Consider the following 10,986-nt stretch of genomic DNA (forward strand, 5'->3'; position numbering starts at 1 on the left):
CTTCGAACTCCAAAATTTACATTCTTGGTGGCGTTGGAAAAAAGACTCGACGATCTTTAATTTAATAGGTCGTGGGCCACCCGGATTGACGTCTTTCGAAAGATAGGATCGTTAAAAGTCGACCCTTACATGAACTCGTCCTAAACTTAGCCACGACGGATATTTTGGACTTAGCTCGGTCCTAGAGGCCCTCAATGACCCCGTATCACCTCCAACGCTCTTAAATTTACCAGGGACTCATCTCAACTCAAGCACATACTTCGAAATAAATACGATGGGCCCCCACACGTATGCAAAGAAGGCCCGAATCTTAGGAAAATTTTTGAGGGGTGTTACAATTAGACTCCAATCCATTTCATCTCAAACATCATCATCAACATACCTCTTCATCAATCATTCTACCTATGTTAAAGACAACCATCATTCACATCATCATCAAATATCTTGCTCCAAAATTCCCATTTATCTCTATATTCAATTTCATTCACACTCACTAACAAAAATACATCATCTCCCATTGAAAGCAATATTTATATAAAAACTATCAATCTCAACCTCAAAATAAATTATAATAAAAAGAAGTCTCATCTTGGGTTCATGTGAATGAATACATGAATTCATACTCTCAACAAAACTCAACTCGAGAACACCATCAATACATATGAATTTATATACAAAAAATTATTATAGTCAATATGTAATTACGGTTTGTGAAATAAATATGAAAGAAAATTATTCAAGAATTCAAGTCATGAAAATCATCAATCAATTAATAGTATGTGAAGATATTCTAGGGTTTTGGGAAAATTCAAGAAAACATTCATGGAGGGTTCAAGTCTTTCACAATTTCTATCCAACACATCTATGGGGCATATGGAAGAACTTAATCTATATTTTAGGTTAGCCTTACATACCTTAAAAGCTCCATAAATCTTGATAAAAAATCTTAACTTGAAGAAGAACAATCAAGAGACCCTTTCTTGAAATTCTTGGGTTTGTTTTCTTGAAAACCCTATGGTTAGAATTTAAGATTTCTCTTAGAGATTCATGAATAGATGAAGAAGTTTGGTTTGGAAAGATTGAAATCTATGAAGGAATTACCTTGTTGAAGAATCTTGAAAAAAGGAACCCTAACTTGATGCTTTCTTGAAAATTCTTGAGCGTTGATGTTTAGAAGTGAATGAGAGGGTTTTTAATGAGGAAAACTATTTTCTACAAGTTTAGGAATATTAGAATAACTCCCCAAAGGGTTATAGGATGAAAATACCCTTAAAAAAATAAAGGGGGCGTCGTTCGTCGGACTTCTGCCATGAAGAGCATCTCCAGTAAAATGGTCATAACTTTTGACTCAGAACTCCAAAAATTGCAATCTTGATGGCGTTGGAAAGAAGACTTAAATACCTTTAATTTGATAGGTCATGGTCCACCCAGTTCATCATATTAAAAAAGATATGGTCGTTGGAAGTCGACCCTTATACGAACTCATTCGGAAACGTAGCCAAGACGAATTCTTTGGACTTGGCTTGGTTTTAGGGATCCCTTATGACCCTAAATCAACTCTAACACCCTTAAATTACTTAGGAAGTGATCCTAACTCATGCATGCACTTTAAAATCATCGAATACGATCCTATACGTACATGAAGAATGATCCGAGTCTTAGCGAAAATTTTTGGGGTGTTACATTTGTCCTCTTCATTCAACTTTGGAATCATATATACTTTTGTAATCTAAAAAAAGTTATATTTATTCATATTGCGTTAAATCCTCATATCTCACCCTAATTTTCCTATGTGTATGGAAGCAAAACTAAGGAAGCAGAGATATATATAGCTGTAAACTGCAACATGTCATATATGTCACATTTTATTGATGAAATAATTAAACGTACGTATATAATATAATGTCATACACACATATATATATATACAAGAAAATTACAAAGGGATCATCCCAATTGCTTCTTATGGAAATTATGAAGTTGTTTGCAGAGTCCATTCATTGAGGAAATTCAGTGGCATTTCATGGCTGTAAATGATATATAGAGGAACAACTTTCATGGTTGTGTTCGCCTTCATATGTAGTAATCAAATAGCTTGAATCATGTCCATCTCTTTCTACTCTCTTTTTTACCTGGCATTCTCGAATTGAACACTTGTAGTAATTCCTATTTGATTTTGCACAAAGAGGAATTAATGATCAAAATATGATAATGCTCGAAGAGGGGTACCGATCGATTTTTCGACCAGACCCCCTCGCATGTGGCTCATGTCATTTGAGCGAGGTGGCTAAGGCCAACATTCATTCACAAATTCAGAAAATCCTCAACTTAGAATAATAATTCATATATAAATAGTGTTGTCTCTGTCGTATCGTTGACGATTGTTATATTCGTTTACGACTGTTATATGAATCTTCTATATGCATTTTGACATTCAATTTGTTGAAATGGCCACGATGATATGTCACTATGTAAAGCTAAAGTACTGCACTTAGAGAGAAATATTATATCTAGTCCAGTAAGGACAACTAGATACAAATAATACATTTGGTGTAGCAAAAGGAAAAAAAATCACAGGGACACATGTTTAGGAATTATGGTATTATAATGAATCGAAAAATAAAATAAAATATTTTAATCATTCAAGTTTTAATTTGCTTCATTAAAGAAAATGGTAGCTAAGCCAATTAAGGATTCAACAGAAAATTAATATGACATGTATTTTATTTGCTAGTTAGAATAGCCATCAAGAGAAGCTAATCAATAGTAATAATATTAATGACCAATATGAATTGTAATGGGATGGGAACCTTGAAGAATGAAAAAATTCCTTAACAGGTACATTAATCCATAAATAGTAACATTAGTGAAGTAGTACTTAATTAATATTCCATATTTGCTGAACTTAATTTCTTTTTACCTTTAAAAGAGAAATTTTTAAAGCAAAAATATTATAAAATGTTTAAGATCAAATTTTTGTAGCCACATAAATAATTATGGCATTATAATTAATATCAAAGTTCCAAAAGTCTTAATTATTCAGGTGAACTCCCCGTTGAATCAAATTATAATAACAGTAAAATATTTAGTAAAATTTCACAAGTGGAGTGTAAAGAAGGTGGACTTTACACAACCTTATCCCTACCGTATAAAGATAGAGAGATTATTTTTGATAAATGTAAAACATATTAATTAAACAAGTGAGAAAGAAAGTGCAATAAATGTAAAACATATTAATTAAACAAATGAGAAAGAAAGTACAATAAAGAATATACTGGTAGCAATAACAATCCATATGAAAACTGAAGGAAAGAAAATTATAGCATGTAATAATAAAATTGAAGTCTAAGAAAGTACGAGAATAGAGAAATAATAATACCACTAATAAGAAAAATTATATAATACGTGATTACCTATTAATTTTTTATCTTAATATTCAATCTTCGTATATCTTTCGTATCAAATAAATTATATTACATAAATTGAAATAAAAAAAAAAGAATTATGATTGTGAAATATATTGCTGGGTACCCACAAAATTGAGTGCAGCAAAATGCTAGCAGTGGTCCTAATCTTCACAGTAAATAAACAACTTGGTCAATGAGTCTATTTAAGATTCAATTTCCTCTCATTAATTAGAAACAAATAAAATAATCCAAAAGCAAGGAACTCCAGGGCTGTCAAATCAGAGCATGTTCATACTCAGGACCACTAAAAACTATAAAGCATGATATAATTAGGTATCGTTTGATCATAAATTTTGAAATTGAAATTTAAAAATTTGAGTTTTTGAAATTGTGACTTTGGAATTTAAAATTGTGTTTGAACATGCATCTACTTGAATTTTTCTTGAAGTAATTTTAAGTGAAAGTCCCAAAAAACTTGAAAATATTTGAAGATCAAATTTTCAAAATTTAATCAAATTTCATGATCAAACAGATATTTGAAAATGAATGTTCAAAATGCACTCCTAAAATCTATGGTGAAACGCTAGCTTAGTCATTGTCCACCTATATATAGGCTCTATACCTAAAAGTGTACTTTTTTTTAGTTCTTGTTGAAGCTTGAGACTATTTGAAAGTACTCTTGTGTTAATCTGCAAGATTTGGTAGATTTTAGTATGAAATAAGCAAGTTGAGGAGAGAGCAATTATATAGAATTACATTAATTAGATCAAAAGATCTGCATGAATATTAATTGATCATCATATAATTATATTGGTGAGAGGGGAATGTATAAGCTCATAATATATAATTTACCTCAAATAATTTGTGTTACTTTTCACCTTCTTCTTGCCATACTTCCTCCATTTATATCCATCATCCAAGATCTCAAGTTGAGTCTTTGTTCTAAAAGCAATAACATGTCTTTCATTCATCTTCATCTCTTTCTTTATGATCCCCACTTTGGATTTTCTGTAAACAAACATCAAAAACTACATAAAGAAATATATATACACACCAAAAATTATAGAAATATTTAAAATAGATAATTAAGATTGTACGCACATGAACTTGTGATATAGCTAAACTTAATTAATTCCATACCAGTTAATTAATGCAAGAACTATATATAAAGGATCAAGTGTTAAGACTGAAATAATCAAGTGTCATGCAGAAGCTATTAAAGCAAACATCGATAGACCATGAGTAAGAAGATAAACGAGAAATATACCGAAAGATACATAAACATTTAACGTGGTTCGTTCAATCGACCTACATCCATAGAGGAGATGAGCAATCCACTATAAAAGAGAGTACACAATATCGAGAGAAATAACCTTACACAATTCATTCGGAATAAAAAGAGGTTCACACAAGTGTTAACGTAACACACTGAATAAAAGAGGTTCACACAAGTGTTACGTTAACACTTGTATGAACCGTTTTCCCCCCTACACAAAACTCTCAAAACCCTTAGGATTACATTGTGAATCCTACCAAGTTAGAAGGAATAAATCTCTGTTTATAGAATCATAAACTTTTTCCTGTCAGAAAAAGAACTGGCCAAATATGTAGACTTTATGTTTCTCTTTTAGGAAAAGGAAAATTCAATTACGATAGGAAGTCAGGAACACACAACAATAAGATCCCGTATGAAATATATATAAAAGAGCATTCATAGTTTCATACCTAGGATAGTCCAAATAAATCCACTTAAAATCTTTACTGAACTATTACTGAGCATCATATTAGCAAATAAAATAGAATGAATACTAAGTAATTCTTGCCAATATCTTCTTTGCTTGATGACTTACTCTTTCAAGTGATTAATGTTTGGTGGTGTGGTATAAAAAGAAGTGGCAGAACTTGCACTATTGGTAGTACTACTTATTTTCTGCATGGTGGGATTAATTTTTAAGAGAGGAGTATTATTGGAGTTGTTATAGGTAGGAACATAATCAACAAGAAGCTGATCAAGAAATGAAGAAAATTCAAAATCTTGATCAAGAAAATCTTGAAAATTGTAATTACAATCTTGATTATTCATTTGTGAATAAAGAAAGGGAAAGGTGAAATTAGGGTTTTCTATATGAGGAATGTTTGTTTCTAGGAAGGGGGAGCTCATTGTGTTTGGAGAAAAATAATTAGTCATTAAGACCTAAGAAAGACTTTGTAAGAGAGGGATGACTTTTTTTAATAGAATATAATGCTTCTATATAGCATTGTAGAATTTTTGTTTTGAGAGAGCTTCCTCACCACCTTCCTAGTAGGATCAATGGTGTTTCCAATTTCTTTATCCACCCTCCCCCCCCCATTTTATTTGATATTCAAAATATACTGACTCAATTAATTTAGATTTTTGCTGAATCACTATAAGAAAACAAGGAATTAACGCCAGACAAAATTTCATAGCTAAACGATAAAAAATTCATGTTAATCTCATTTAGTTATGAATTAGCGATGAATTATATTAAATTAAAATTTAATTGGCTAAAAATTATTTAGCGACTAATTTGCTAGAAATTATCGATAAATTCTATAGTAAAATTTTATATTTTCTAGAAGTGCATAAAACCTCATTTAAAAAGGAGGTATCCCTATAGAAGTTTCTCTATTCCTAAAGCCCGAACTCAAGACCAAAGTTAGAGTTGGTGGGGAGCCACGTAGACTAAAAAGGGGTCGGTAGAATATCCTTATTGAAAATTTATACGGTGCATATCAAAAATTATATAAATACATATCAAAAATTAATTTCTATACATTTGACATATTATACTTCTTTGCTAATGACTGGTTGAAAAATTCAATTCAATTCATTCATGATCCATCTCACCATATTCTTTGATACTAGTTTTGCATATCATAATTATATGTCCTTATCAAAAAGATGGGATAATTAAGAAATTAAAGTCAGAAAAAAACTTTTTTATTTCCTTTTTAATTTTGTGGAATAAAGTGCATTAAGTAGAACAAGGCATAATTATTTTGATATTTTAATATGAAAAGGAGAATTTGTTGCCTTCACAGAAATATATGTTTTCTTCTTATCATAATTAAATATTATTTACAGTAGTATTTTTTTTTGTTTCTGACGGTCTTTACATTTTTCTTTGATAATAAATTATACTCTTAATTAAAAAGACTTATGTGCATGACAACAGTTATAGTAGGAGTTAGATAGATTTCACATTTTAATTAAACTATAGTAAATTAAAGAGGTAATTATATTAGATGGTCATTCGGTTATTTTAATTATCAAAAAAATGGTTATTAGATGTATATTCATATATATTTGATGTATATTTTATGTATAAAGTATATCATAATATTAATTCAGGTGTATAGTTCATGTATAAGTAATTTATATTGTATAGTTAGTGTATACTTTCTATGACTTTTGACAACATATATTGTATAGTTATTATATATTTTCTATGATTTTAACTATTTTTATGTAAATAAAATATGATTATATTTATTACAGATTAATTAGTTTATTATATATATTTGAAATTGTCTCTAAATTAAATTTTAATTGACACTTGGACAAATAAAAATAGACTTGTACTAGCAAAACATGTTACCGAAGCACTAAATTAGTGGCATTTTTTAGTAACCAAACATAGAAAAATCGAAAAAACAGTCCATATCAAACTCACCTTACATTTCAGTCCATCAAAATAATTTCCAACTAAATATATCAAGTTGCAACTACTCGTGTTTAAAATAAATAAATCTCCACTTATCACGTTCTAAATGAGAATTTAATTGAGGAATTTGAAAATTATAATCATTGACTCAGTACTATACCAATTATCAAGTGACAATAGATGTTTAAGTTTCTTTTTTTTAAGATAATAGTAGCGGAATTATGTTTTTATTTTTCAAAAAAAATTATAATTAAAAAGTAGAAGAGATGACCCTCTAAATAGATCCCACCTTGATGACCCTTATCTGAGACAACATAAATTCTTAAACGAGTGGACAAATAGAAGTGTCACACACATGTTTTCTATATATATAATGTTCCAGACCCGACATGGTGGGATTATACTGGACTCGTTGTTGTTGTTGTTGTTTGAACGAAAAATTATATTATATATATAAGGTTAATTTTTTTTATATATAGTAAATATTTAATTTTCTTGATTTCTTTATATATTTACTTTTTTTATATTTTAAATTTATTTGTGACAGTATCAGTAAATGTTCAAATAAGAACTTTGAAAGCCGAGAAGGGAAAATGATTTTTTTTTTAATTTAATTTTTCATCCGATGTTGATACACGATTAACTTGGTTTGGAAAAATTATACAAAATAGACCTTAAAACTAAAATTAATTACATGAAAGTGCCCCAACCCAAGCTAATTCCCTAAATGGTCAATCGTCCAAAACTAATTATCACTTATGCCCCTTTTATTTTGAAGTCTTTTTGAAGTTTTAAGGCGTGGGTCCTATTGTGCACAATTTTTTTTTATCTCAATATTTATGGTGATTTCAAATTGAAAAATGACAACTTTGATAGTTCTTCCCCCTGAATTCAATAACATTTAGCCACATGAGAAACCATTGTTATAGGAATACAAATCACGGCTAATAACACGATTTTTCTTCTTTCTTTTTCTCATTTATTGTTTTTATCCCATCATTAATTATTTTTGTTCTTTTCTCATTGATCAATTTCATCTTATCATTAATTACTTTTATTCTTTTCTCATTTACTAGTTAAATATACGTGTTTTGCACGTGTGTATCGCGCTAATTAATAATAATTATTGTGTGCACGTTCTACTATTAACTAATAAAAAAATAACGTAAAATTTTTAAGATAAAAAGTGTACTTAAAGAGGAACATGATCACTCACCACATACTAACAATTAAGAAGAAAAATTAAACGTAGTGAATTTTTTTTTACCATTGATATCAAAACTCTGGTTTCAACACACGAAAAAACACTGTAAATACTAAAATAAAAAAAATTACGAACTACATCGTATATAAGCATAATAATATAGCATAACTATCCGCAGTAAATTATCAATAGCAAAAAAGATTATGGCAAAGCAGAAAATAATAGCCCAAAAATTGCGACAAAATAAAACTGAAAGTATCTATCATGAGGCTAACAACACAATATTTTTGTCACTAAATCATAATACCTCAAAATACAATTAAACCACATAAATTATATCATAATTAGCAATTAACATGCAAAAAATAAAAGGAAAAAAAACAATATACTACGCCCTAAATACTTCATCTGAAAATGCCTATTAGCGGACGCTAAATAACTTTAACTCTTCCAAAGATATCTCTCACGTCTATTAAGATTCTTTAGCACAAAGTGGTTCTCAATTATGTAACCTTGTAATAATTTACTTGAAAACTAAAAGGTATAAAAATCTTAACTACTTCTAGTATGTATTACTTTCCTAATGGTCTTGGATGTATTGTTTAGTTTTGAATTTTGATTTCCACCAAAAATTTAGAATATTAAATAGATAATAAATATAGATAATATGGACAACTTAACAAAATTCAAAATTATTTAAAGACGAGCACATTAATCACTTGACTCTTTAACAATGTAGAATTAGTTAATTCATTATTCCTTCTAACTTCTTCAGTCATTTTCTTCATATTATACCAAAAATATTAAAATCGTTCTCCATTAATTAATATATTTATATCTTCCTCATCAAATCTCTTTTCCTAGCTTAGAAATAATGTCAGATATAAAGAAGAAGGAAAAGTTCATGAACATAGTAGTATAAAGAAAAGAAGAAAACAAATATAATAGTTCCACTAATTTGGGTCATATACTTGAATGTTGTAATTCACGGTAAATATCAATATTATAGTTTCATTGGAAAAAGATTCTAGGGTGGTATTTCAAGAGCTCCTTCAATTTTTAATTAAACACATATCCCTTTAAAGTATGCATACATACAAACACAAAGTGAAGCCAATAAAAATGCATAAAAAATTATCAATCAAGCTGCATATAATTTACGGAATAATATAACATATTAAAGAGACAAAAATATTATTACCTCTAAAATCATGGTGTATACATTGTGAGTACAAATTTACTCTTTATATAGATAACATGTGTCTTAATGTTATTGTCCAGTTGGAATTAGTATTGGATTGTAGGACTTTATGTTTCATTAAACAATAGAAATTCTATTAGTTTATTTCAATCCTAAATATTAGGTAAATTGTTAGTAGAAAACTCTTGCCTTGGGGGGGGGGGGGGGTTTCTTTTTTGGACGTTTGTTTTTGGGCTTTTTTTCTTTTTTGGAATTTTTTTTTGCCTTTTTTTTGGGTTTTTAAACCTTTTTTTGGACTTTTTTGGGATTTTATTTTTGGACGTTTTTGTTGGACTTCTTTTGCTTATTTTTTGGAAGTGATTATTTTCTTTCTAGATCAAGTGTATTTTAGTTTGAATATTTTTTTTCAGAAATTTAAAATCTTCTTCATTTAATTTTTATTATGTTTATTATAGTTAATATTTAATATCATTAAAATAATATTATAATAATTAAAAGAAAATGATGAAAAGACGACTTTGTCTAAAGCGGAACCTTTTAATGAAGGACAAAAAGTTCGATCAATATTTTAAGGATCTTCGTGCATTTAATATAGTATAGTTTATTTTTCTTTTTTCTTTTGTTCTTTTCTCATTTATTATTTTTATCAGTTTTTCAATTTCTTTATTAGAGATACCATTTGGTAACATTTTATTATTTGTTTCTTTTTTATACTTTTTTAGTCTTTTTTTCCTCTTTTTTGGTTAGTTTATCTTCTTTTAGTTTTTTTTCTCTCTTTATATATTTTTGTCTTTTAAAGAAAACAAAATAAATACAAACAATTAAAATACTAACTAACTACTTTTCTATTAATAAAAATAAAATAAGTAAATAACTAGACTATAATAATAAATAAATAAGAAATACATCAAAGTCGACTAGCTTGTTTATCAAAATCTAAATTAATGAAACATATATATTTTGCTTTTTTATATTTTTAAAGATAGGAAAATATAAAAAAGCTATTATCTAATTATTTCTAGGTTGATAAAAAAATAATAAACAAATCACAATAATAAATAATTAAGAATGTCTAAGGAATGTCTCATTAAAGGACTAAACTAAACATTTATGATATCATAACAGTCTATAAATATATTGTGATTGGTATCATTGAGAACTAAAGCAAACCTCAATGATACTATAAAAGTATGTAACTATAATGTGACAGATGTAGGAAACCTTAATGATATCATAACATTATATGAATATATGAAACAATCATTAATGATACCATGTCAGTATATGATATGTTGTGATGGTATCATTGAGAAATGAGTTGGTTGTACATGAATTGTTGTAGGAAACCTTAATGATACTATAAAAGTTATGAATATATGAAACAGTCCTTAAATGATATCATGTCAGTATATGATATGTTGTGATAGTATCAATGAGAAATCATGAGTTAATTGTACATAAGTGGTTGTAGAAAATCTTAATGATACC

At 28.2% G+C, this 10,986-nt stretch overlaps 1 protein-coding gene across 1 annotated transcript; it reads right to left on the minus strand.

Moving 5' to 3' along the window:
- Positions 1 to 1,955: 1,955 nt before the first annotated feature.
- On the minus strand, positions 1,956 to 5,604 carry LOC129889465 (probable WRKY transcription factor 51). The gene is made up of 3 exons (XM_055964766.1): positions 5,258 to 5,604; positions 4,260 to 4,415; positions 1,956 to 2,166 (listed from the first exon to the last, which is right to left on the minus strand). Exons 1-3 carry the CDS (start codon positions 5,593 to 5,595, stop codon positions 2,022 to 2,024), a joined length of 639 nt encoding a protein of 212 aa, XP_055820741.1. The 5' UTR covers positions 5,596 to 5,604; the 3' UTR covers positions 1,956 to 2,021.
- Between the last annotated feature and the right edge of the window lie 5,382 nt (positions 5,605 to 10,986).

The sequence above is a fragment of the Solanum dulcamara genome, chromosome 1 (assembly GCF_947179165.1).
Source record: "Solanum dulcamara chromosome 1, daSolDulc1.2, whole genome shotgun sequence".
In the NCBI taxonomy this organism is placed as follows: Eukaryota; Viridiplantae; Streptophyta; class Magnoliopsida; order Solanales; family Solanaceae; genus Solanum; species Solanum dulcamara.

Bases quoted from the DNA above. Each gene is read 5' to 3' on its own strand.
- LOC129889465 (XM_055964766.1), bottom strand. From the start codon at position 5,595: ATGACTAATTATTTTTCTCCAAACACAATGAGCTCCCCCTTCCTAGAA. The intron at 4,416-5,257 runs GTAAGTCATCAA...GTTTGTTTACAG, and splicing joins AACATTAATCACTTGAAAGA to AAAATCCAAAGTGGGGATCA. The intron at 2,167-4,259 runs GTAAATTATATA...AAAATCAAATAG, and splicing joins AGTAACACAAATTATTTGAG to GAATTACTACAAGTGTTCAA.